Raw genomic sequence first — 24,840 nt, forward strand, 5'->3', positions numbered from 1 at the left:
TTCAAATTCAGCTTCTAAAGCCAAGCCATATTTTCATTCTCTGCTTAATAATTTCCCCCCAGTCTTACCCCTCCCCACCGCCCTCATGCCTGTCTATCACTAAACCAATCAGGGACAAATTCTCTAACTTATCTAGAACACATACTTAAGTCTTCACCTTTTCTAGGCCTCTGTCCCTGCACATTCCTGGCCTCCCAACATTTCTGTCATATCTGGCAACTGAAAGTCCAAAGGAGAAAAAGCAAAGCAAATTGTGCCCGCACGTCTCGTTTGTTGAATATGCTTATGCAGGCTTTTCTAAGGCCTGCAGTAAAACCAATCTGTGGCTCACTTATGTTTTAAACACCTTACCCATGAATGAATAGTTAGGGGATACATTTTGGTATGTGGCATTGGGCCACACCCACCAACCCAAGGATGGGGACATAGTGTAAATAGCTGGCAAATTGAAGGGCTTTGTCTTCTTGGCCATTACATTGCCTTTTTTTGTTTATTTGAGAGAGGGTCTTATTCTGTTGCCCAGGCTGGAGTGTGGTGGTGGTGTGATCAGGGCTCTCTACAGCCTTGACCTCCCTAGGCTCAGATGATCCTCCCACCTCAGCCTCCTGAGTAGCTGGGACAAGGAGTCTGTGCAGTAGCTCACACTGCCTGCTGCACTTATATCAATACCTCAGGTGAAGTAGAGACTTGCACAGAAAGGACTTCCAGGCAAGCTAAATGATTACAAGAGGCACAAACTACCCATCTTCTCAATGACCCACTTAATTGGCTTCCTTTGGAACTGGAGCATTTCTTCCAGTCTGCAGCTGGAACCCTTTTTCATGTCAGATGGTTAAAGTGCTGATGTCATAACAAGGTTTCAGGGAGGCACATCTCACACATGTGTGAATGCCCAGTCATCACTTAAAAATGACGAAAAGATCTCAAACCTTGATATAATCATAGTCTCTATCCTACTACTGTTACTATCAGTTAAATTACTCAGAGTATTTATAGCCAACTGCTGTAAGTCTATTGCTAAAACCAGAATTACGGGCCAGGTGCAGTGGTCTACATGCAATCCTAGCACTTGGGAGGCCAAGGTGAGAGGATTGCTTGAGGCTAGGAGTTTGAGACCAGCCTGGTCAATATAGTGAGACCCTGTCTTGATTAAAAAAAATAATAATAACACCTCTCCCCCAATTATGATAGCACAATATAGATAGAATCATCCTGTAAGCTTAGCAGCAGATTCCACTACATATCCCTGGAATGCCCGCCTCAGGCTTAGATCAACCTCATCTTGCCTCATTCCCTTCAGTGTGGGATATGACTTCTGGGAATGAGCCTTCCCTATGAAGAGGGACAAAAGGACATAAAGTATGATCATTTGTGTTCTCTAAAGAGAAATTTTGATCAAAAGGGGTAAAATGTGGAAATAAAAGGAAAAATGAATTGACACAGCCTCTTCTAAATATTTGTTCCGGCTCAGGAATGTGTACATGCAAAGGCAGCTATGTCAGATAAGTGTTACAACCTCCCATAAATAGGCATGTTTTAACTGTAACCCCTGAAATCTTGAAAAACATCTTGAAATGTTTTTTCTATTTCAAGGACCTTAAGAAAACATGTTGTAGATAGACAGGTAGATGATGATGATAGTGTCAGAAGAAAAGAGAAAAGTACGCCAAGATGGCTGCAGTTTGGACATACGGGTAATAAAACCATATCCTATTAACTAAGGCTGACCCTTTGTGTATGTGTAACTGGAGTTTGTTAAATATTTTACTAACAGGTACTGATTGTAAACTTGTGTGTCAAATATAGAACAAGGGCAGGATGGAATCAATCATCCTTCCACCAGACCCTGAGATGCCTATACAATTATTAACCTTTCTCTCCTATCCACTCGGCCACATTTACCTTATGTGTAACATCACTGAATACCAGTCAAATTGACAAGAATGTAATTGCTGCTTCACTGTACTGCAGGGATCCCCATGTTTAAAATAATTTATGAATACCATGCCTCATATAATCTACATTGAAACACAGGTTATAAGCTATTGGAACTTGTGCTTCCTGGGTGCACATCCTCAAGCTTGGCCTGATAAACTTTGTTTGACTGAGATTCAGATTCCCATCTTGGTCTCTCATTTGGGTTGACATACCTACTAGGAGACTGGCATCCTAGATGCTGAATTTATAAAGATGATAAAGACAAGTGAATTCCTAACCCAGTTTTATTTTATTTTATTTTTAACTTTTTTGAGATGGAGTCTTGCTCTGTCGCCCAGGCTGGAGTGCAGTGGTGCGATTTCAGCTCACTGCAACCTCTGCCTCCCGGATTCAAGCAGTTCTCCTGTCTCAGCCTCCCAGTTAGCTGGGACTACAGGTACATGCCACCACACCTGGCTAATTTTTTTTTTTTTGTATTGTTAGTAGAGATAGGGTTTTACCGTATTAGTCAGGATGGTCTCGATCTTCTGACCTCGTGATCCACCCACCTCTGCTTCCCAATACTGGGATTATAGGCATAGCGCCCGGCCCTTTTTATTTTTAAATATCTAAAAAACAGGCTTACTGAGATCATTCACATACCATAAAATTCACTCCCTTATATACCATAATTTTCACCCTTAGAATGTGTACAATTCAGTGGCTTTTAGTATACTCAAGAGTTTTGCAATACCACTTTAATTTTAGAAGACAAATGACAGTTCATAATTAGTATTTTAAGTTTTTCCTGATTTTTGGCTTCATTTCAAAGCTTACTTTTACTCTTCTTTCCCCCAAACACATGCTTAAGGGTGAGATTGTATGGGGTCTGTTCTCAGCTGTACCTGTAATCGATTAGAAAACAGTGTTACCTTTCTTCTTTAAAATATAGTGCCGAGTGATATGATGCCTATGAGAATAGAGGTAAAATTCGCAGATAGTTTCATAGCTGATGGTGTTATTTGAACAAATAAGATAGATTTTACTGGAGGAATTATTTAATATTGCACAAATGTGATAACTAGGAAAGCAGTATTCTAAAGAACCACTGGATTGCTTGAAAAAACAAGTCTCCAGTTTAAAATTATGCCACGCCCACTCTCTACTTTTTCAGATATATAATGTAACTTGGTTTCACAGGCCATTTTGTGTCCTTGGTTTTCCTCCAGAGATTAAGTAGGGTTTTTGTTGTTTTTTTAAAACATTAATGGGTTTGTAGATTTTTGAAAATACTTTGAGTTGATCTCAGGACTCCCCAAACTTCAAAATGGTTAAACACCAACCACTGCTTAACTTGGTTGCTGTAAACAGAACCCAAAATGAAAGCCCTGTGTATCTGCTGCAGATTCCCAGGTGCCTCTTAAGTGTGGGGATAAGCTCAGAAAAGGCTTAATAGGTTTATTAAGTTGTCATCCATTAAAAGGTTCACATGCTCCTTGTGTGTTGCATAAGGACAGGTGTCTGCCACCTTATTGCATTTCTCACTGAGCATTGCCTAGGAAGAGGGTAAGCCCTAGGATTTAGATCCTTCTCAGATGTTCAGGCAGAAGAATTTTGTCAGGACAAAAGTAAGGTCATGGAGCTATATAAAAATGGGTTATGCATCTTAAGACATCAGCCTATTCTCCCCTATGTTTAAAAAGAATATTCCTCACATGATGAATGGAGTATCTTGCCAGGGGCTGGTGGGTATGTTTTGTGGAGGTCCTCACCAGCAGAAAAAAAATATTGGCTGATAAAAAAGAAAGCCTCAGTATTTACCTCTAACCCTAACATCCTTAACAGCTTGCCAGTGTGGTAACTGGCACAAACTATGGGGTCTTGGTCAAATCCAACCTCAGTGAAAGTAGTTCACATCGTAGAGATGAGCTGAATGCTGATAGCTTTGAGGACTTGTTCATTTGGGGGAAGGGAAAGAGATTGTGAGGGTGGAGATAGGAATCTGTCATAATTAGATTTGGTCTGTGTATTAATGGAATGAACTGGCCTTTTTTGCTCTGCTTCTTTTGTCCTTGCTGAGAAGAGAGGCTGAAGTTTCCGAAGGCTATGGGTGAAGCTGGAGGTTATTAGAGGAACTGCTCTCTGACCTTCTTGATGGTAATGCAAGCTGTTGGGGGAGTTTGGAGAAGACTGCAGGGCGGTATTTGGATGAGAGCTGTATTACATTTTTGCCTTGAAACAGGAATATACAAATTAAAGCAATAACTGCTCTTCTGCTTTCTTGTGTCTGCAATCTTCTGTCATTCAATACTGTTTTTTCCAGAGCAACATGCGACCGTTTTCTTCAGGATTTTCTTTTCAGTTATCGTATGGGTTTGTTGTTGGATTGAGAAAAAAAAATATCTGCCTCATTTGAACAGGCCACTCTAGACCTTTTCTTACTACTGTGTTGAGGGTACTTCCTCATTTTTCTTCCTCTCTCAAAGCCATCAAATTCCCAAGCATTCAACTAAAATTATTATCAACTAAAAACAAAAAAACAAAAACAATTCTTAGAGGTAACTGTTTAGACTTAATTATTGAAAAGTGTCAAGGTTTTCAGCCTTGCCCCATCTCATTCTTTTGCCTGCCTCTCTCACCAGCAAAAACATTGAAGAGGAACTCTTTATTAATAATAGCCTGTTTGAAAGGGAAGTTTCAGTTTTTAGCTAATTATTTGCTAATAAAAGTTTTAAAAAATATTTTTCTTTAAAAGTTCTAAAACCTCTATTATATTTCAAAACCCCTCAATATCCAAAAATACACATAAAAAGCCTGGATATTTGGTTAGTTCTAAATCATTCTAATTAATACTTGCTGTAGTATACTAACTAGAATTGGAAAGGAGTGGGATCAGACAAGATAATCCAAAGACAAATACAGCCATATGCCACACAAGGACGTTTCGGTCAACCACAGACTGCATATATGATGGTGGTCCCCAAAGATTATACCATATTTTTTGTACCTTTTCTATATTTAGATGCACAGATTCTTACCATTATATTACAATTGCCTACGGCATTCAGTACAGTCACATGCTGTATAAGTTTGTTGCCTAGGAACAGTAGGCTATCCCATATAGCCCGGGGATGTTGTAGGCTGTTGCCATCTAGGTTTGTGTGAAGACACTCTGATGTTTCCACAAGGATGCCCAGTGATGCATTTCTCAGAATATGTCCACACTGTTGGCAACACATGACTACTGAAGCTTTAGATTTACTTATCTCAGTTTATTTCTAAAACAACTGATAATTTTCTGTGGTTAACGCAGAAAACTATGGGCCTTAATATATTTTTCTTTTATTGATGCTTTATGTGATAATGTTGTGATAACTTGTAGTTAGACCCTCAGACATATACACATCTTGTGGACTTGTCCATTAGAGTTTAGTTTCCATATTCATTGCTTTTTTCATCACCTCTCAGTCCAGATTTTCTGGTGAAGCTGGCCCTTGGTTTGGATATACCAAATTACTTTTCCCAAGGTACAGATTTACTGCCAGCTACATATTTGCATCAGCCCCAGTGTTGTTTTCTTCCTTCCTTCCTTGATGTTGAGGTTTTTTTTTTTCCTTTGAACGGGAGAACTGCAATTTATTTAACTCTACATCTCTGGGACATTTGCCTCCCACTGTTACTACTCTCAGGCATGAAGCGTCATAGAACAAGTCCACAAACCTCCAAGAACTGACAGGCAGATCAGTGATCAGACAACATGAGCTCATTCTTTATTTGTCTTAATGATTTTGGGAATTACTATTATTAAATTCTAACCTTGGATTTTTGTAAATTTTACATCTTCCTTTCAGCAGTTTCAGTTCAGGGCCACACTTGGCTGCTTAGAACTTCCCAATTATCACAGAAGAAATCCCCTCTGAATTCCCATTAGGCAGAGTGGTATGGCTTATGCATAGTGAGCTAGTTGTGTGCCTAGTATCAAATAGTGGTCATGGTAAATGCTCAAAACTTCCCCAGAGGGGAATCACATTAATGCAAAGGTGCAAAATAAAAAGATGTGTCTTAAGTTTTAGGATGCATCCTTGATTGTGTATGGCTTCATTATTTTACAGGATTGTTTGTGGCATTTCTTTTTTTTTTTTTTTTTTCTGTGAAAATACTTTATTAGGCAAAACCACATACCATGAAAGTGCTTTAAAAGCAGCAGGAGATGTGAACACACAAAGAACAAGTGTGGTAGTGGCTCATGGCTATCAGAACACATTATATAACTCACACTGCTTTCCGCCTTTACCCAGAAAGGGAAGGCTCTAGTCCACCTCCTCGGCTGTGGCTTCCTGGTACTGCTAGTACTCAGACACCAGGTCATTCATGTTGCTCTCTGCCTCGGTGAACTCCATTTTGTCCATGCCCTCACCCATGTGCCAGTGCAGGAAGGCCTTACACCTGAACATAGCAGTGAACTGCTGAGACATGCTTGAATTGCTCCTGGTGGATGGCTGTTGTTGCCAATTAAGGTGGCTGACATTTTTAGCCCCTTGAGTGATATGTCACAGATAGCTGTTTTTACATTGTGGGCTATTTTTTACTTAAAAACCTGATTTAAAACATGCTCCTCTTCCCCATTTTTAGAGTGAGTGTTTGCTAGGAGAGTCAGGAGGTGGTAGAGCCCTCCTTAAATAATTATGCCTTTCTTTTGTATTTTATACACTTGCCATGCTAGTGCCAAGAATGGAGGTAGATCCAGGAGGTCTTCCCCTGAGCTGCCTGTCTGGCTTGGTCATATAACACCATGTTGCTTGGGGGTGGGGTGGAGCACAGAGAACTCTTTAATGGTTCCTTGTTACAGCCCTCAACAAAGGTGTGTCATTCCCTTGGCTTTACAGACTGTTGCCCAGAAGAAAAGATGTTTGGTTTTCACAAGCCAAAGATGTACCGAAGTATAGAGGGCTGCTGTATTTGCAGAGCTAAGTCCTCCAGTTCTCGATTCACTGACAGTAAACGCTATGAAAAGGACTTCCAGAGCTGTTTTGGGTAAGATCACCTGATGTTTGTACTATTCTTAGAGTGAAAAAATACCACACACAGCCTATGGAAATATTTGTAAGCAAGGTGATTGGAACAATTTGCTATTAATTAAAATCATTTATTCTAATCTAGGCTATTAAGTCTTCTGCTATTTAAATGAATCAGACAATACTGACAGCCTACTTTTTTTCCAGATTATGAGGAGCTACCACGTTAAATGTGAAGCCCCTTATAGTTGTAGCTAGACAAACCCTTTTGTTGTTGACTTCCTTTTGTGGTTAATTTTTAAAAAGTCTTTTAAAGAAATTACCCTTGACCAAGTGCAGTGGCTCATGCCAGTAATCGCAGCACTTAGACTGAGGCAGGTGGATCACCTGAGCCCAGGAGCTCGAGTCCAGCCTGGGCAACATGGCAAAACCCATCTCTACAAAAAATACAAACAAACAAAAAAACTTGCTGGACATGGTAGTTTGTGCCTATCATCCTAGATACTCTGGAGGCTGAAGTGAGAAGATCACCTGAGCCTGGGAGGTTGAGGAAATGAAAATAGTAAAATAAAAATAAAATTTAAAAAGGCATGGTTGGCACAGACCTTTTTGACAACCTTCAGAATAAAGTCCAGGATTAACAATAAATGATCAACAAATGTTTGATAAGAAAAAGTGATGAAAGTAATTTCTAACATGGGAAATCATTCATTCTTTTATTTCATCAAAAAAAAATTTCTTTTATAGAGACAGGGTTTCACCATATTGGTCAGGCTGCTCTCGAACTCCCGACCTCAGGTGATCCGCCTGCCTCAGCCTCCCAAAGTGCTGGGATTATAGGCATGAGCCACCGCACCGGGCCCTTTTTTTTCTTTTTTAAAGAGACAGTCTTCCTGCGTTGCATAGGCTGGGGTGCAGTAGCTATGCACAGGTGTGATCATTGTGCACTACAGCTTTGAACTTTTGGACTCAGGTGATCCTCTTGTCTGAGCCTCCCGAGTAGCTGAGACTATGGGTGTGCATCACCTTACCCAGTGATACAGTCGTTTGTTTGTTCATTTGTTTGAGACAGAAACTCCCTCTGTCACCCAGGCTGAAGTATAATGTCACTATCATGGCTCACTGAAGCCTTGACCTCACTGGCCTCAGGAGATCCTCCTACCTCAAACTCCCGAGGAACTGAGATTACAGACATGTACTACCATTCCCTGCTAATTTTTCTATTTTTTTGTAGAGACAGGATTTTGTCATGTTGCCTAGGCTGATCTCAACCTCCTGGCTGCCTCAGCCTCCCAAAGCACTGGGATTACAGGCATAAGCCACCTCATCTGGCCATATTCAGTTTTTAAAACTATAATGCCTCTCTGGTTTTATTTGCTGTGAAACTAGAATATTGTGGCTCATTATTTTACTTGTCAAGGGGTAGTATTTTGATACTCATTAAGTGTCTACTCAGGCCGGGTGCTGGGTGGTTTAATCCCAGCACTTTGGGAGGCCAAGGTGGACAGATCAGTTGAGCCAGGAATTGGAGACTGGCCTTGCGCAGCATGGCAAAACCCTATCTCTACAAAAAATAGAAAAATTAGCCAGGCATGGTGGCATGTGCCTGTGGTCCCAGCTACTAGGGAGGCTGAGGTGGGAGGATCACTTGAGCCTTGGAGGTTGAGGCTGCAGTGAGCCATAATCCCACCACTGTACTCCAGCCTGGGCAACAGAGTGAGATTTTGTTCACCCCACACCCCCACCTAAAAAGAAATGTATCTACACATTTCAAGAAAGATTAATTAAACAGCATCATTTAAAAGCATGATAATCAGAATCTCTTCTAGGTCTTGAGTTTTACTCTTTAATTTTAAAAGCAGTTTTTAAATTAAAATTTAAAAAAATAATTTTAAAGTAGAGATGGGGTCTCCTTGTATTGCCCAGGCTGATCTTGAACTCCTTCATTCAAGCGATCTTCCCACCTTGGTCTTCAGTTGTGCTGGGATTACAGGCGTGAGCCACTGCACCAACCTATTTAACTTATTTTTATTTGAGATGGAGTCTTGCTCTTGTTGTCTGGGCTGAAGTGCAGTGGCATGATCTTAGCTCACTGCGATCTCGGCTTCCTGGGTTCAAGCGATTCTCCTGCCTAAGCCTCTCAAGTAGCTGAGATTACAGGCGCAAGCCACCACCTAATTTTTGTAGTTTTAGTAGAGATAGGGTTTCATCATGTTGGCCAGCCTGGTCTCGAACTCCTGATCTCAAGTAGCCACCAGCCTCAGCCTCTCAAAGTGCTGGGATTACAGGTGTGAGCCACTGCACCCATCCTGACCTATTTAATTTTAAAAGCATTTCTTATTTCAAAATAATGAAATTGCAGTACATAGAATAGGTTTGTTGGATCTAGAAATTAACTTTATTTCTGAAATATACTATAGAATATACTATAGAAATATTCTATAGAAAACTATGGAAACAGGATCATCCAGGATGATTAAACTGTATTTGTAAACCTTATATAGATACAACTTTTTTTTCCCAAAAGAAATGTGCTTGCATGAATTCTTTAAGGTAAGGGAGACTGATAAAGGTTTGATTGTTTTCTTATCAGATTGCATGAGACTCGTTCAGGAGACATCTGCAATGCCTGTGTCCTGCTTGTGAAAAGATGGAAGAAGTTGCCAGCAGGATCAAAAAAAAACTGGAATCATGTTAGTCCATCTTTCTTTTTTCTCAATTATATGTATTATATTTAAAGTAACATTAATTTCCCCTAATTTAGGAAGTAATATATCCCTAGGGTAGAAAAGTCTGAAAAGATTAAAGAAAAACACTAGCTGCTGCTCAGATACAATTGCCTAACATTTTGGCATCTTTAGAAGAGAATAGCCTGGTATGGCATTTCCTTAAGGCTGTATCCAGTATCCCCCTTTTGGAGATTCACAGTAAGCATTCACATATTTTTAGGCTTAACCCAGTAATTCCCAGAGTTAATTAGACATGAGTCCTTTTTCTTAAATCTCTTTGGATAACATGTTTCTTTGAACTCAGGTTGGTACTAATGAGCACATAGGTTTTAGAGTCGGACTTGGATTTGAATTTTGCCTTTACCACTTACTAGTAGTTGTGTACTTTGGGCAGGTCACATTTATTTATGAAGTGCAAAGATAATAGCTATCTTACAGAGCAGTTGTGAGAACTGAATGAGATACATAGAAAGTATAACATAGTTATTCACACTAGCCTTACATTGTCCTTTGATGATAGTGTTGTTATTATAACAGTGAAGATGATAACAACCTTCCTTTTTACATGGGGTAGAGATCTGCATATAATAAATGTGAACAAATACCTAAGAAACAGGATCATATGGGCTGAAATCATTGGCTGGGCTATACTGTGGGAGAACATGCTATTGCCATCATGTAACTCACCTCAGAGATTAAAGTGCGAAGTAAAAAAACAAAGAATAGACCTGAAGACCTTGATTCTAGTTTTTTCCCCTTTCTACCCCCTTACCCATTTACTTGCTTGGTGAAATAAGGCAAAATGCATAATTTATCTTTGCCTTGTTTTCCTTCAGTCTAAAATTGGAGTAACAAAAATAGCCCCTTTACTGCTTTGTACTGAAGATAAAAAATATAGGAAAGCTTTTTGTAAACTGCAAAACATTATCCTCTAGAAATGGAATTGTTTTTAGGCTTGATTCTTAACCTAGTTGGGTCATCCATTAATGATTATCCCATATACAAATCTATTTAAATTTTTTTTCAGCAGACTCCTGCTATTACCCACTTTACAGGAAAGAATATTTTAAAAAACCTCACTAGATAAATAATATTTATTCTTTTATTTCATGTGATGATTAAAGATGCACATGGAGCTTCATCCTCTTTAGTATAAAACTGTGGTTCTCAATTAGGCGTGGATCTGAACCAAAAGGGTTTCCTTTTAAAAATATTGTTAAATATTCAGTATTTTCTTCCAGGTGGTAGATGCAAGGGCTGGACCCAGTCTAAAGACTACATTGAAACCAAAGAAAGTGAAAACTTTATCTGGGAACAGGATAAAAAGCAACCAGATCAGTAAACTGCAGAAGGAATTTAAACGTCATAGTAAGTTTGATATTTGAACATTGATACTTAATAATTTTTTTTGGTTGGGATGGTGTATGGCATGTGTGGATCATTTTTTCCTTTATTGCTTTTTATAAAGAGCACTGGAAGGCAATGTTGACTTGGTAGAGATGTTATCTTATTTCTATGAAATCTTGGCACTCTTTCTGATTTGAAGTGTATTTCCACTAGCTAACCACTTGAGATTGTACTGAGACCACTCTGATGTCTTTATTGACATCTTAATTTTCTAGAAGGTGCATTTCTAGCCGGTTTACTTGATTTTTATCTATAAGGAAATTGAGTCCTAGAGATGTGCAAGAAGGTATGTAAATAATTAGAGGACAATCCGAGACCAAAGTCCAGGTTTTCTGGAAAATAACTTTAGAAATCATAACTCACATATTGAAATAAAGCTAGCCTCAGGGTTGCTTTCAGGTTTAAGGGGCAGTGTGTGTTGTGTGATAAAATGAGAAGGGAATGTCTAATTAGTGTCAGGTCACATGCTATTATTGGAAGTTTTTTTTGAGGGGGTTGCCATAGTGGTACATCTGTATTTTGGAATTGAGATTTGGGATTTTGAAAAGGAAATAGACTGCATATAATGTTATTATATATTAATATCTCTATCACCCTTGGGAGCGTTTGAAGGAGCATTATCGAACCAAACACATTGGTATTTTTACAGCAAAAATTAGCAGTATTTGCATTTAGTGGAATAAGTACATGGTATATAGACTTGTCCAGGTTTGTCTTCTTAATAATCATAGTTTAGGTCATGCCACATTTTGTGGCCAGATAGCTTAGGAATACACTTTCTGTTTTCAGAGCTTTCTCAGAATTGTGGCTAGGGGTTGTAGACCTGCATTGAAGCTCTCAATACTTTTTAAAACTCTATATAGGGCCCTGTTAGAGAAAACATTATCAATTAAGACAAATGGTTATCATGCTTGTTTTAGAATAGTGGAAAAAGGCATCTAAGTTTAGTGATGATAAAGTGAGGAGTGCAGGAGAGCTTACACATCTTTTGAGCATTTTGGTATACTAAGCACTTTACATATGTAATGATCTCTGTTACATCCATCTGAGAGCTTAGAATAGGAAGCACAAAGGGGTGATTTAACCTTAATATGGGTCACTTAATAAGTGGTAGAGATGTAGTAAAATATTTAGGTAATGTAAGTGTGTGTTCTGTATTTTAATTATATGCTTTCCTAACCAGCTCTCGAGCCCCCATCTCCCTAAAGTTTAATTCTACCTTCCATTATTCTCATTAGATCCTCCCTCCCTCCCTCCCTCCCTCCCTCCCTCTCTCTCTCTTTCTTTCTTTCCTTTTTTTTTGAAAAAGGGTCTTGTTCTGTCTCCCAGACTATATTATGATGGCATGATCTTGGGTCACTGCAGCCTCTGCCCAGTGTACTCTCAGGTACAAGCGGTTCTTATGCCTCAGCCTCCTTAATAGCTGAGACTACAAACGTGCACCACAATGCCTGGCTAAATTTTGTATTTTTAGTGGAGTTGGGGTTTTGCCATGTTGCCCAGGCTGCTCTCAAACTGAGCTCAAGCAATCCTCTTGCCTCAGCCTCCCAAAAGTGCTGGGATTATAAGTGTGAATCATCACGCCCTGTCTTCACTACTAGATGCTATAATGAAAATTTAGGAAATGTTAATTTTCTTTTATTACTTGAAGATGGAGGAATTGATTATTCATATGTATATTCTTAGCTATTTCCCTTAATTATAGGGAAAGTGATATCTTTTACCTTACTTAAGGGAATATATCCAGTATAATTTTAGATTTTTATTGTGAAACTGTGCTGTATAGTAGTTGGAGACTGAAAATAGATCCCTTTGATAATAAGATGTGTAGATTGTGCAGGCTTAAACTGAAACAGGGTGTTCCCCAGTTACATTATAAATTGCTAGCACCTGTGTGTATTGAAGCAGTTGGAAGATGTACATTTTTATATATCTCCCACTAAATGGTCTGTGCTTCTGGTTGTGTGTTTGCTTCTGTGCATCCTGTACAGACCTGGCCTGTATTCTCTTTTCTTACCTTTTTTTTTTTTTTTGAGATGGAGTCTTGCTCTGTCACCCAGGCTGGAGTGCAATGGCACAATCTCAGCTCACTGCAACCTCTGCCTCCTGGGTTCAAGCGATTCTCCTGTCTCAGATGCCTGAGTAGCTAGGATTACAGCACACGCCACCATGCCTGGCTAAGTTTTATATTTTTAGTAGAGACGGGGTTTCGCCATGTTGTCCAGGCTGGTGTCGAACTCTTGACCTCAGGTCATCCACCCTCCTTGGCATCCCGAAGTGCTGGGATTACAGCTGTGAGCCACCGTGCCCAGCCCCGTATTGTGTTTCCCAGACGTTTTGTGGTATACTACTAGAAAGGCATTCTATCTAGAGTTATAGATCTGAATTTGAATTTTGGCTCTTGTCACTAGCAAATGTGTGAGTCTAGAGTCACTTGATGTTTAATCATAATTTTCTATTCAGAGAAATGGGGATAATCAAGTAAAAAATAGCTTTGTAAAACAAAATACATTACTACATAAATGTTAGCTATTCTTTTTGTGTCATCCTTTCCAAAAATCTGCAATGATTTCTGCTTGCTACAAAATATAGTTGAGAATTCCTAGAATGTGTTTGAAGGTCCTATTTTTGTTTGAGCTGAGTCAGTTCCTGGAATGTGTTGGGCTTCTACAACTTTGCTCGTTGACTTTGCTCGTTGTCTCTAATGACTTGATGCCATCTAATCACTCCTTTGTGCCTTCCAAATCTTAGGTAATTTTTAAGACTTAAAATTGCAGTTCGAGGAATTTCCAGATCCACATTCTAGAAGAGTTCTTCCATACTGTGTTTGTATGTAGTTAGTTGTAGATAACTTAGTATGTCAGGTGTTCGATGAAACCATATGTAATCACATTTTTACAGATAAAAATGGTCAGATAATTGAAATTTCAAATAGCTTAAAGATATTAAGCACTTCCTAGGAAAGTGGGTTTTCCTCAGCAGCATAGAGCTGTCTGCTGATGTTGAATTATTTAGGAAGTCTTAAGCATCCCATTAGACTTATTCCTTTAAAGCCTGCTACTCTTGAGGATTTTGTTTGCTAAATTAACATATTAAAAATAGTAATGGTGCTTTCTTTGTTTTAGATACTTAATTTTATGCTGTTTTATGTAAATATTTGTTAATGTAAAATACTTGTGAGCTCTATTCAAGTAACATTTTCTTGGCTGGGTATGGTGGCTCATACCTGTAATCCCAGCACTTTGGGAGGGCCAGGAGTTCAAGACCAGCCTGGTGTATATGGTGAAACCTTGTCTACGAAAAATACAAAAAAATTAGTTGGTTGTGGTGGTGGACACCTGTAGTAGTAGCTACTCGAGAGGCTAAGGCATGAAAATCAAGAGGTGGAGGCTGCAGCCAGCTGTGATCATGCCACTGCACTCCAGCTTGGGTGATAAAGTAAGATCTGGTCTCAAGGAAACCCAAAAAATAAAAACTAAAAAAAAAACCCAAAGTTTTCTTTAGTCTGTTTCTTTCCATGTAGTAAATAACATAGAATTTGATGCCTTATAAATATTTAATAAGTACTTGATTGGTTATTTGAATTGAAGGATTGCTGTGTCCACCTGTCCTGAGACGGGAAGGTGTATGGTAGGCTCCACCTGTGTTTATGAGGTTTATTATAGTGCTATTGCTGTGATGTGGCAGCACCACAGCCTTGTAGCACAATGACTGTTAACCAAAAAACTTATTTTCTGGCTTCAACGTTTTTATGAAATCTTCATAATAAATTGTCAAAGTATTAAATCAGGGTTAGCTCTGCATCTAATGAACTGCCTTTATTCCTTATTAAATCAGCATCTTGTTTTCCCTTTATAGGTACAAAGTCATTATGCTTTGGCTGCTTTCGAGATTTTTCTCTTGGTTTAGTTTTTAGAGGTTTAATTGTGATGTGTTTTAGCGTGGATTTCTTTGAGTTTATCCTGTTTGGGCTTTGGTCAGGTTTTTGAATCTTAAGTTTATGTCTCGCCAAATTTGACAAGTTTTCAGCCACTATATTTGAGTACTTTTTCACCTCTCTTCCTTTTTTCCTCTCCCTCCAGGACTGCAATGGCATGAATGATGTTTGTCTGATTAAGCTCCACAGGTTTCTCATGCTCTGTTCATTTGTTCTGTGTTGTTCGTATTGGGTAATTTCTATTCTTCTAGTTCACTGTTTTCTCTCTCCCCTCCATGTTGCTCAGCCCATCCACTGTGGTTTTTATTTTCTTTATTGTATTTTATTCAGTTATAAATTTTCCATTTATTTTTTCCTTATGGTTTGCTGTTTTATTTTTACTTAGGCTTCCTAGTTCTTTCTTTTTTTTTTCCTGAGACAGAGTCTTGCTCTGTCACCCAGGCTGGAGATATAGTGGCACGATCTCGGCTCACTGAAACCTCTGCCTCCTGGGTTCAATCGATTCTCCTGTCTCAGCCTCTTGAGTAGCTGGGATTATGGGCACGTGCCACCATCCCCAGCTAATTTTTGTACTTTTTTAGTAGTGATGGGATTTCACCATGTTGGCCAGGCTGGTCTCAAACTCCTGACCTCAGGTGATCCACCCACCTTGGCCTCCCAAAGTGCTGGGATTACAGGCATGAGCCCCTGTGCCCGGCTGAGGCTTCCTATTTCTTTGCCAAGGGTATGGTTTCATTTATTTCAGACATGTTCATAGTTGCTCACTGAAGCATTTTTGTCATGCCCGCTTTAAAATCTTGGTCAGATAATTCTGGTATCTTTGTCATCTTAGTGTTGGCCTTTTCATTTAATTTGAGATCTTCCTTATTATTTAACTTATGTGATTTTTTTATTGAAACCTGGACATTTTCAGATTATGTTGTGATTCTTTGAGTCTTATTTAAACCTTCTATTTTAACTGGCTTTTTTGACACCCCTCAGAACAGGGAAAGAGGGAGGGACACTACCACCCTGTTACCACCAGGTGTTAGAATTGGAGTTTCTCTCTCAACCTCCATTGACATATCTGAAGTTGGTGGGAGAGGGAGGCTCCTTGTTACTACTAGGTATCAGGAGAATTCAGTCTCCCACATGGTGAGGGTGGCCTTGTACTTAGTGGGCCATAAGGAAAGGCCTGACTTCACTAGGCTTCCTCTAGAGGAAGGTGTTGGGGTGCTTCATAAGTCTTGTGAGGGTGGAAATGTAGGCTCTTCACCTCAGCCTCTGCTGGGGTTAGGAAAGGTGCCCATAGTTTTTTCTGTGGGTTTGGCTGAAACAGAAAGGTTATTGTCTAGAAGCGTTTTCTGTCTGGCTAGGCTACCCTTTCCTAGTTCTTTGCTAGAGAGATCAGGCTTTAACTGGGGTTTTGTATTTTTATGTTGTTGTTGTTGTTGTAATTTTGGTTGTCTGTATCCATTGGCATTTCTGGGTGGCTGCTGCTTCACTGCCAAAGCTGGGGATTATGAGACAAAAGGAAAATCCGGAAAAACTAAGGAACCTACCACCATGGCTTACCTTGGGTCTTGAGCTCCCTAGGTGGTCATTAACTTTTGGAGCCTGAGGTTTATTTTATATAAAATATTCGGGGATTTTAGTTGTATAAGCAGGAGGAATAGGAAAAAGTATGTCTATTCCATCTTTTCACTTTGTTTTAAAAACACTTCAGTCTGAATATCTTCAAATACCAGTAGTGCATAGAAAATGAATTATTTTTTACTTTGTCTCTTTTTTTACCAACTCATTCACAGTGTCTTATGTTGAGGTTTGGATGCAATTACATATAGTGAAATTGAGAATTTTATTTTTTCTTTTAATCTTTATTGCAGATTCTGATGCTCACAGTACCACCTCAAGTGCCTCCCCAGCTCAATCTCCTTGTTACAGTAACCAGTCAGATGACGGCTCAGACACAGAGATGGCTTCTGGTTCTAACAGAACACCAGTTTTTTCCTTTTTAGATCTCACATACTGGAAAAGGTAAAAGAAACAGAAAACATCTCTCTAAAGCAAACCATCTTAATTATAGGCAGTATTTTTCTACTTCCTTAGCAATTAAATGGCATTTGGCAAACAGCTGGTAATACAGATGATTGCAGTGGATTAAGCAGGAATTGAGCAGAGAAGTGGGATTTTGTATGTTCTTCCTATTAAAATTATTAAAATAAAAATCACATCAAGGTACCTACTTTTTCTATTCTTAGATAAATGGAGTAGAAAGACAATATGCAGTGGAGAGAATCAGTAAAACTGAGAGTTGGTCCTTCAAAAAAAAAACATGACCAGAAAAGTACTAGAGATAAAGTGGATCAGGAAAAGGAAATGGTACACATAAGCAATTTTAAGAAAGAGAAAAGAAACTTAGATATAAATAAAGCAGAAATTTAAAAATAATAGGATATTATAGACAACTTTATGCCAATAAATTTGAACATACGGGCGAAGGGGGTATAGTACTAGAAAAAACACATCTTGCAAAGTTGTCTCAAGAAAAAGTGAAAAACTGAGATAATCTCATAATAAATTGATTTAGGCCAGTTGTGATTATACCTGTAATCCTAGCATTTTGGGAGGCCAAGGTGAGGGGGTTGCTTGAGCCTAGGAGGTTAGGGTTGCAGTAAGCTATTGTTGTACCACTGCACTCCAGCCTAGGTGACAAAGCAAGACTCTATCTTAAAAAAAAAAAAAAAAGAAAAAGGAAAGTTGATTGAGTGGTCAGAACTCTCTTCCCTTGAAGAAATACCAGGCCACAATAGGCAAGTTGTACTAAACGTCCAGGAACAGATGATTGGGGCCCATGCAGGGCCCATGCACTTGCTTTTTCAGAGTACAGGTAAAATAGGGCATAGGCCCCAGGCATTTTTAAGGCTGATATAAGTTTGATATCAAAACAATATATCATCAGCCACTAGTTTTATTCTAGGGATGTAAGATTGGTTTGAACATGAGAAGATCAACGAACATAATTTACCACATTGACAGTTTCTTTCTTTCTTGTTCTTTTTTTTTTTTTTTTTTTTTTTTGAGATGGAGTTTTGCTTTTGTTGCCCAAGCTGGAGTGCAATGGTGCTATCTTAGCTCACTGCAACCTTCACCTCCCTGGTTCAAGTGATTCTTCTGCCTCAGCCTCCTGAGTAGCTGGGATTACAGGCGTGTGCCACCATGCTTAGCTAAATTTTTGTATTTTTAGTAGAGACGGGGTTTCATTATGTTAGCCAGGCTGGTCTCGAACTCCTGACCTCAGGTATCCACCTGCCTTGGCCTCCCAAAGTGCTGGATTACAGGTGTGAGCCACCACGCCTAGCCCACACTGATAGTTTCTAAAGGAAGGTGTTGACATTTTAGTGGCACAGGGAAGGAGTTTGACAAATTTGAACATCCCTTTAATGTTTAAAACGAAACTTTCTTTTGAGACTAAGTCTCACTCTGTTGCCCAGGCTGGAGTGCAGTGGTGCGATCTTGGCTCACTGCAACGTTTGCCTCCTGTGTTCAAACAATTCTCCTGCCTCAGCCTCCTGAGTAGCTGGGATTACAGGTGTGTGCCACCACACCTGGCTAATTTTTTGAAAAAAAAAAAAAAAAAAAAAAAAAAAAAAACTTTTAGCAAAGGAATAGAAGGAAACTTTTTTACTTAGACAACAGGTATCTTACAAAAAGTATAGCCTACATAATACATAACAGTGATAAAATGAAATCATTTTCTCTATGATCAGAAACAAATCAAGAGTGTTGACTATTACCATTTCTATTCAGCATTATATAGAAGGTTCTAGCCAATACAATATTGGTAGTAGTAGTGGTAGTGATAGTACCAGTAGTAGTAAACACTTAGAACCGTGCCTAGTGTATAGTGTAAGTACTTTATAGATGGTTTAAATTTATGCTTTTTGTTTGTGGCAATGGGGTCTTGCTCTGTCTCCCAGATAGGAGTAAAGTAGAATGATCTTGGCTCACTGCAACCGCTGCCTCCTAGATTCAAGTGACTCTTTTGCCTCAGCCTCCCAAGTAGCTGGGATTACAGGCCTCCCGCCCCCACCCCCCGCCACCACACCCAGGTAATTTTTGTATTTTTAGTAGAGACTGGGTTTCATTATGTTGGCCAGGCTGGTCTTGAACTCCTGACCTTGTGATCTACCCCCCTCGGCCTCCCAAAGTGCTGCGTTTATAGGCGTGAGCCACCATGCCTGGTCAAATATATCCATTTATTTAATCTTTTAAAAAAAATTTTTTTTTTTTTTAAATTTTAAGGCAGAGTTTCACTCTGTAGCCCAGACTGGAGTGCAGTGGTATTATCTTGGCTCACTGCAACATCTGCCTCCTGGGCTCAAGCAATTTTCCCACTTCAGCCTCCCAAATAGCTAGATCTACAGGCATGCTCCACCATGCCTGGCTAATTTTTATATTTTAGTAAAGGTGGAGTTTCGCCATATTGACCAGTCTGGTCTTGAACTTCTGGCCTCAAGTGAGCTTCCTACTTTGACCTCCCAAAGTGCTGGGATTACAGGTTTGAGACATTGCACCTGACCTTATTTAATCTTCATAACAATTCTGTGAAGCATAACAGAGGTACAAAGAGGAAGTACTTTGTTTATGGTTATTACACTGTAAGTGAGCAGGATTGAAATCTAGGTATTAGAATGATACATTTTACCATAGTGTTAGGAAATATAAAAGAACCTAGTAGTAAAATATCAAAAGGCCTTTGTTGGAGGAGTTATTTGAAAATTATACAATGTTGTAACATTTATGTATTTTTATATATATTTATTTTTTTGAGGCAGAGTCTCACTCTGTTCTCCAGGCTGGAGTGCAGTGGTGTGCCCTTGGCTTACTGCAACCTCTGCCTCCCGGGTTCAAGCTATTCTCCTGTCTCAGCCTCCAGAGTAGCTGGGATTACAGGTGTGTACCATCCATCACACCTGGCTAATTTTTGTATGTTTAGTTTCACCATGTTGACCAGGCTGATCTTGAACTCCTGACCTCAGGTGATCCACCCGCCTTGGCCTCCCAAAGTGTTGGGCGTGAGCCACTGTGCCTAGCCATTGATAACATTTAAAGACACCTACATAAATTGAGAGGTATAGCATATTCATAGATGTTATTAAACTGACTGTTACGAAGATGATCACTTTGTAGATTTAGGGTAATTGCAATCAAAACCCCAACATATTTGTGGAACTTGACATGCTAATTTACAATTTATATAGAAAAGCAAAGGGCCCAAAATAGGTATCTTCAGAAGGAAAACAAAGATGTGGATAAACTTTCCCTAACAGAAATAAAGACATATTATAAAGTCATGGTAATTGATGTGTTTTTGGACTAGGAATAGAAAAACCAATGGAATATTCTAGAGAGCCTGGAAACAAATGCACGCGCGTAAACACACACACACACACACACACACACTGTTACATGATACATGATGGGGGGTGATTTGTGGGTGAAAATGGTCTGTTCAATAAGTGTTGCTAGGATATTATAAACAACATGGTTATTCATGTGGAAAAATTGATTGTGCTTGGTTTCCTATGTCATACCATAGACAAACACCAATTACAGATACATTAAAGTGGAAAATAGAATATGACTTTTGAGTGAGAAAGGATATTTTATGACAGAGTATTAAGCATTTAAAAAAAACCTCCAGGTTTGATTAATTTTAATTGTGAACTTAAATTCATGAAATAACACCATAAAGAAAGTGAAATGATAGCCAGCACATATATCTGACAGAAGATTAGTATCTGGCATATACAAAAAACTCCTACAACGGAAGAAAAAGATAAACCAACAGAAAAATGGGCACTCTTAGAAAGGAATCACGAAATAACTCATTAAATGATAATGTGTTCAAACTTTTTGAAAATTAAGGACATACAAATTAAAATTTCATTGAGATACCATTTTACACTCACTAGGTTGGTAAAAAAACAAAAATAAAATCTATCGCCAAATGTTGGAGAGTGGGTATGGAGTGATGAGAACGCTGTTAGCATATAGTTGAAGATGTTCCCATTCCTATATGCCAGCAGTATAAACTAGTAAAAACCTGAACGATGTATCTGCTAATGTATACATTAAAATAAGAGTAGATTAAACTGTGTTACATATTCACAGGATAGACTATTACACATAAGTTAAAATGAAATAAAGCTCTATAACAATGTGTATGGATCTCAATTAATGTTAACCAAAACATTGACATTGTATAATACATTGTGATTCTGTGTGTGTGTGTGTGTGTGTGTGTGTGTGTGTGTGTGTAATGGATAACTGTGCAGTATGATCAGAGATGCCAACATATGGTGAAACCAAGAAGTATAAAGAAAAGGGAGTGATAAACGTAAAATTGGGGAGGGTCCTGGGGGGGCTTCATAGGAAATGATCTTTTTTCCTTATGAGTATGTGGTCTGTCATTTTTGATATCTTTGCTAACACACACACTTTTTTTTTTTTTTTTTTTTTTTTTTTGAGACAGACTTTTGCTCTGTCACCCAGGCTTGAGTGTAGTAGTGTGATTTCAGCTCACTGCAATCTCTGCCTCCTTGGTTCAAGTGATTCTCCTGCCTCAGTCTCCCAAGTAGTTGGGACTACAGGCTCATACCATCACGCCCGGCTAATTTTTGCATTTTTGGAAGAGGTGGGGTTTCACTGTGTTTGCCAGCCTGGTCTTGAACTCCTGATCTCAAGTTATCCACCTGCCTTGGCCTCCTAAAGTGCTGGGATTACAGGCGTGAGCCACCAACACATACTTTTATCTACTCAGTATTTAATTAAAAATTACTGCCCAAGCACTTAGGAGTTGATAAAGAAAAAATTACTAGCTGCATCAGCTTGTTTATGGTGGCTGTTTTTTTTTTTTTTTAAAGAATTGGTGATTCTGGAGGAAATAATTAACAACATGAGGGGCAGCCTTTGAAACCGACTGCTGTCTCTCAAAATGCCATCTTTAATATTTGAGAAGATTCCAATGTGAACTTTAAGGGACTTGGGTAATTTCTCTTTCCTAGCTAATTGGTGTTACTCTAGGAGCACTTTCACTTGGAATGTGGAAGATTGTAGAAGCATAATTGTTTGGTTATATTGGACTGGTTATAATAGATGACTGTTTTTCTTCCTTACTGATGTATCTTGTTCTCCATTTTTTCTTTTAGACAGAAGATTTGTTGTGGGATCATCTATAAAGGCCGTTTTGGGGAAGTCCTCATTGATACACATCTCTTCAAGCCTTGTTGTAGCAATAAGAAAGCAGCTGCTGAGAAGCCAGAGGAGCAAGGGCCAGAGCCTCTGCCCATCTCCACTCAGGAGTGGTGACTGAGGTTTTTATGCAGAAGGGGAACAGAAACACCATCTAAATTTTGAAAAGAACACAAAGCAACAAACTGACCCTCTTTTTTTTTCCCCACCCCCGAGACAGATTTGTTCTTGTTGCCCAGGATGGAGTGCAGTGGCATGATCTTGGCTCACTGCAACCTCCGCCTCCTGGGTTCAAGTGATTCTCCTGCCTCAGCCTCCCGAGTAGCTGGGTTTACAGGTGCCCGCCACCACACCCAGCTGATTTTCATATTTTTAGTAGAGATGGGGTTTCACCACGTTGGCCAGGCTGGTCTTGAATGACCTTCTTATTTTTAATTTGGATACCTGCTATTCTGCCAAAAGACAACTTCTAGAGTAGTTTTGAATGGGTTGATTTTCCTCAGTTTCACAAACTCTGAAGCCAGTGTCTAGCTTACTAAAAAAAGAGTTGTACATAATATTTAAGATGCTGAGTATTTCATAGGAAAGCTGAATGCTGCTGTAAAGTGCTCTTTAAGTCTTTTTTTTTTTTTAAATCCCCTTCTAATGAATGAAACTAGGGGAATTTCAGGGGACAGAGATGGGATTTGTTGTATGATAAACTGTAGTTTTTAGTCTTTCTGTATTGAGAAGCAGTGGTTGGGGCATTTTTTAAAAGATGGCTGGCTACACTTGTTTTCCCTCATGATAATAAATTTGTCATAACTCAGTAACATGGACTTCGACCCTAGAGGTAGTTGTTAATAATTTTGAAATATTAAGGTCTTGCCAAGGTTCTGAAGATTCAAACCTGTACTACTGATTATTAAGCAGGACAGACTGAGCTTACTGTTGGCAAATATCTTGGAGGAGAAAGTAATTTCTAAATATACAGAGAGGTAACTTGACTATATATGCTGTGTCCTGTGCTACCTCCCTTCATATTAGTATTTGATAAAGATTTTTATGTAAAACTTCTAAAGCAGAATTAAAGCGCCTCTTGGGGAAACGGCAAGTCTTTAGGACAGGTGAGGCCCTGTATGAATAGTACCAAAGCATTACCGCATGGTAGAGAACACACTCTGTTAAAAATGCTAAGCTATCTGAAAAATAAAATGTGCAGGTCTTCAGGATGGCACAAAATAGGTTAATGCTTCTTGGGGCACATTTCTTAGAGGGCTTGCTGAGTGTGTAAATATAATCAACTTTTGTTTGTGTTACATGACTGATGACTTCATTGAAAATCTGCACAATTCAGTTTCAGCTCTGGATTACTTCAGTTGACCTTTGTGAAGGTTTTTTTAATCTGTGTAGAGTGGGTGTTTGACTTGTTTTAGCCTATTAGGTTTTTATTTTCTTTCACTCTGTATTAATAGTAAAATTTACTAAAAGAAAAGAGGTTTGTGTTCATGTTAAGTGGGTTGGTTTTGGTTCGGCTTTTTTTAGTTAGGTTTTCTGAATATTGAGATATCCTGAACTTAGAGCTCTTCAATCCTGAGATCCTCATGAAAAGCTTCTCACTGGAACCCAAACCAGAGTACTCTTACTGCCTCTTCTAAATGTTCAGGAAAAAGCATCACCAGTTTAGTCTTTTCATAATGAGGGAGAAGCATTTGCCTGCCTTGTAATAACAAGACTCAGTGCTTATTTTTAAACTGTGTTTTAAAAATTGGATAGTATAATAATAAGGAGTAAGCCACCTTTTATGAGCACTGTGTAGTTTTATAGTTCTTAATCTAAACATGTTATATTTTCTTCTTTTGGAAAAATCCTACATGCTAAGCCACTGTATGCACAGACTATACAGTGAGTTGGGTCGTCTCTCCCACAGTCTTTGAGGTGAATTACAAAAGTCCAGCCATTATCATCCTCCTGAGTTATTTTGAAATGGTTTTTTTTTTTTGTACATTTTGGCTGCAGTATTGGTGGTAGGATATACTATAATATGGATCATCTCTACTTCTGTATTTATTTATTTATTACTAGACCTCAACCACAGTCTTCTTTTTCCCCTTCCACCTCTCTTTGCCTGTAGGATGTACTGTATGTAGTCATGCACTTTGTATTAATATATTAGAAATCTACAGATCTGTTTTGTACTTTTTATACTGTTGGATACTTATAATCAAAACTTTTACTAGGGTATTGAATAAATCTAGTCTTATTAGAAAATAAAAGGAGCTGTTTTATGGCTTTGTTTTATAGATCTTCAGTAAGAATAATGTTTCTGGCCTTCACATGTACTCAGTTTAAGTGCTTACTATTAATAACAAGCCATGAAGGGAATAAATTCCTCTTTACTGAGACATAGACTTTAGGATAAAAGACATTTTAACTGATGTGCACAATTATTAATCTAGTGGATAAGATGGACTTAAAAGGAAGAACAAAATGTTCCCAGTAGTTTTTACTGTTTAGTTTTTTTTAAATTGTCTATGGGTTTAGTGGGAAGCATCCTTGAGACTTTAGGGAAACTATACACATAGGAATGATGGTGGCATTAGGGGTTGGACCCTGGTTC

The 24,840-nt window shown here is 38.7% G+C and overlaps 1 protein-coding gene and 1 non-coding gene across 10 annotated transcripts in view; one reads left to right on the forward strand and one right to left on the reverse strand.

Annotated features, from left to right (window-relative positions):
- The window catches only part of SINHCAF (SIN3-HDAC complex associated factor), a 45,395-nt gene extending 20,899 nt beyond the window's left edge, over positions 1-24,496 (forward strand). For 8 of the 9 annotated variants that reach the window (XM_009003676.6, XM_003733734.6, XM_009003679.6 and 5 more), the window contains 5 exons: positions 6,804-6,951; positions 9,526-9,625; positions 10,903-11,029; positions 16,871-17,021; positions 22,199-24,496. In XM_009003676.6, the coding sequence (XP_009001924.1) occupies positions 6,824-6,951; positions 9,526-9,625; positions 10,903-11,029; positions 16,871-17,021; positions 22,199-22,358 (666 nt within the window). In that variant the 5' untranslated portion in view covers positions 6,804-6,823 and the 3' untranslated portion in view covers positions 22,359-24,496. Of the gene's footprint in view, positions 1-4,000; positions 4,075-6,803; positions 6,952-9,525; positions 9,626-10,902; positions 11,030-16,870; positions 17,022-22,198 lie in introns of all 9 variants that reach the window. The other variant, XM_054238196.2, reaches the window with a different exon arrangement.
- Positions 823-922, reverse strand: LOC118144707 (small nucleolar RNA U13). Its single transcript, XR_004729453.1, has one exon. It is a non-coding gene; the product is annotated as a small nucleolar RNA U13 (small nucleolar RNA).
- Positions 24,497-24,840: the final 344 nt, after the last annotated feature.

Source organism: Callithrix jacchus, chromosome 9, assembly GCF_049354715.1.
Source record: "Callithrix jacchus isolate 240 chromosome 9, calJac240_pri, whole genome shotgun sequence".
NCBI classification, from domain to species: Eukaryota; Metazoa; Chordata; class Mammalia; order Primates; family Cebidae; genus Callithrix; species Callithrix jacchus.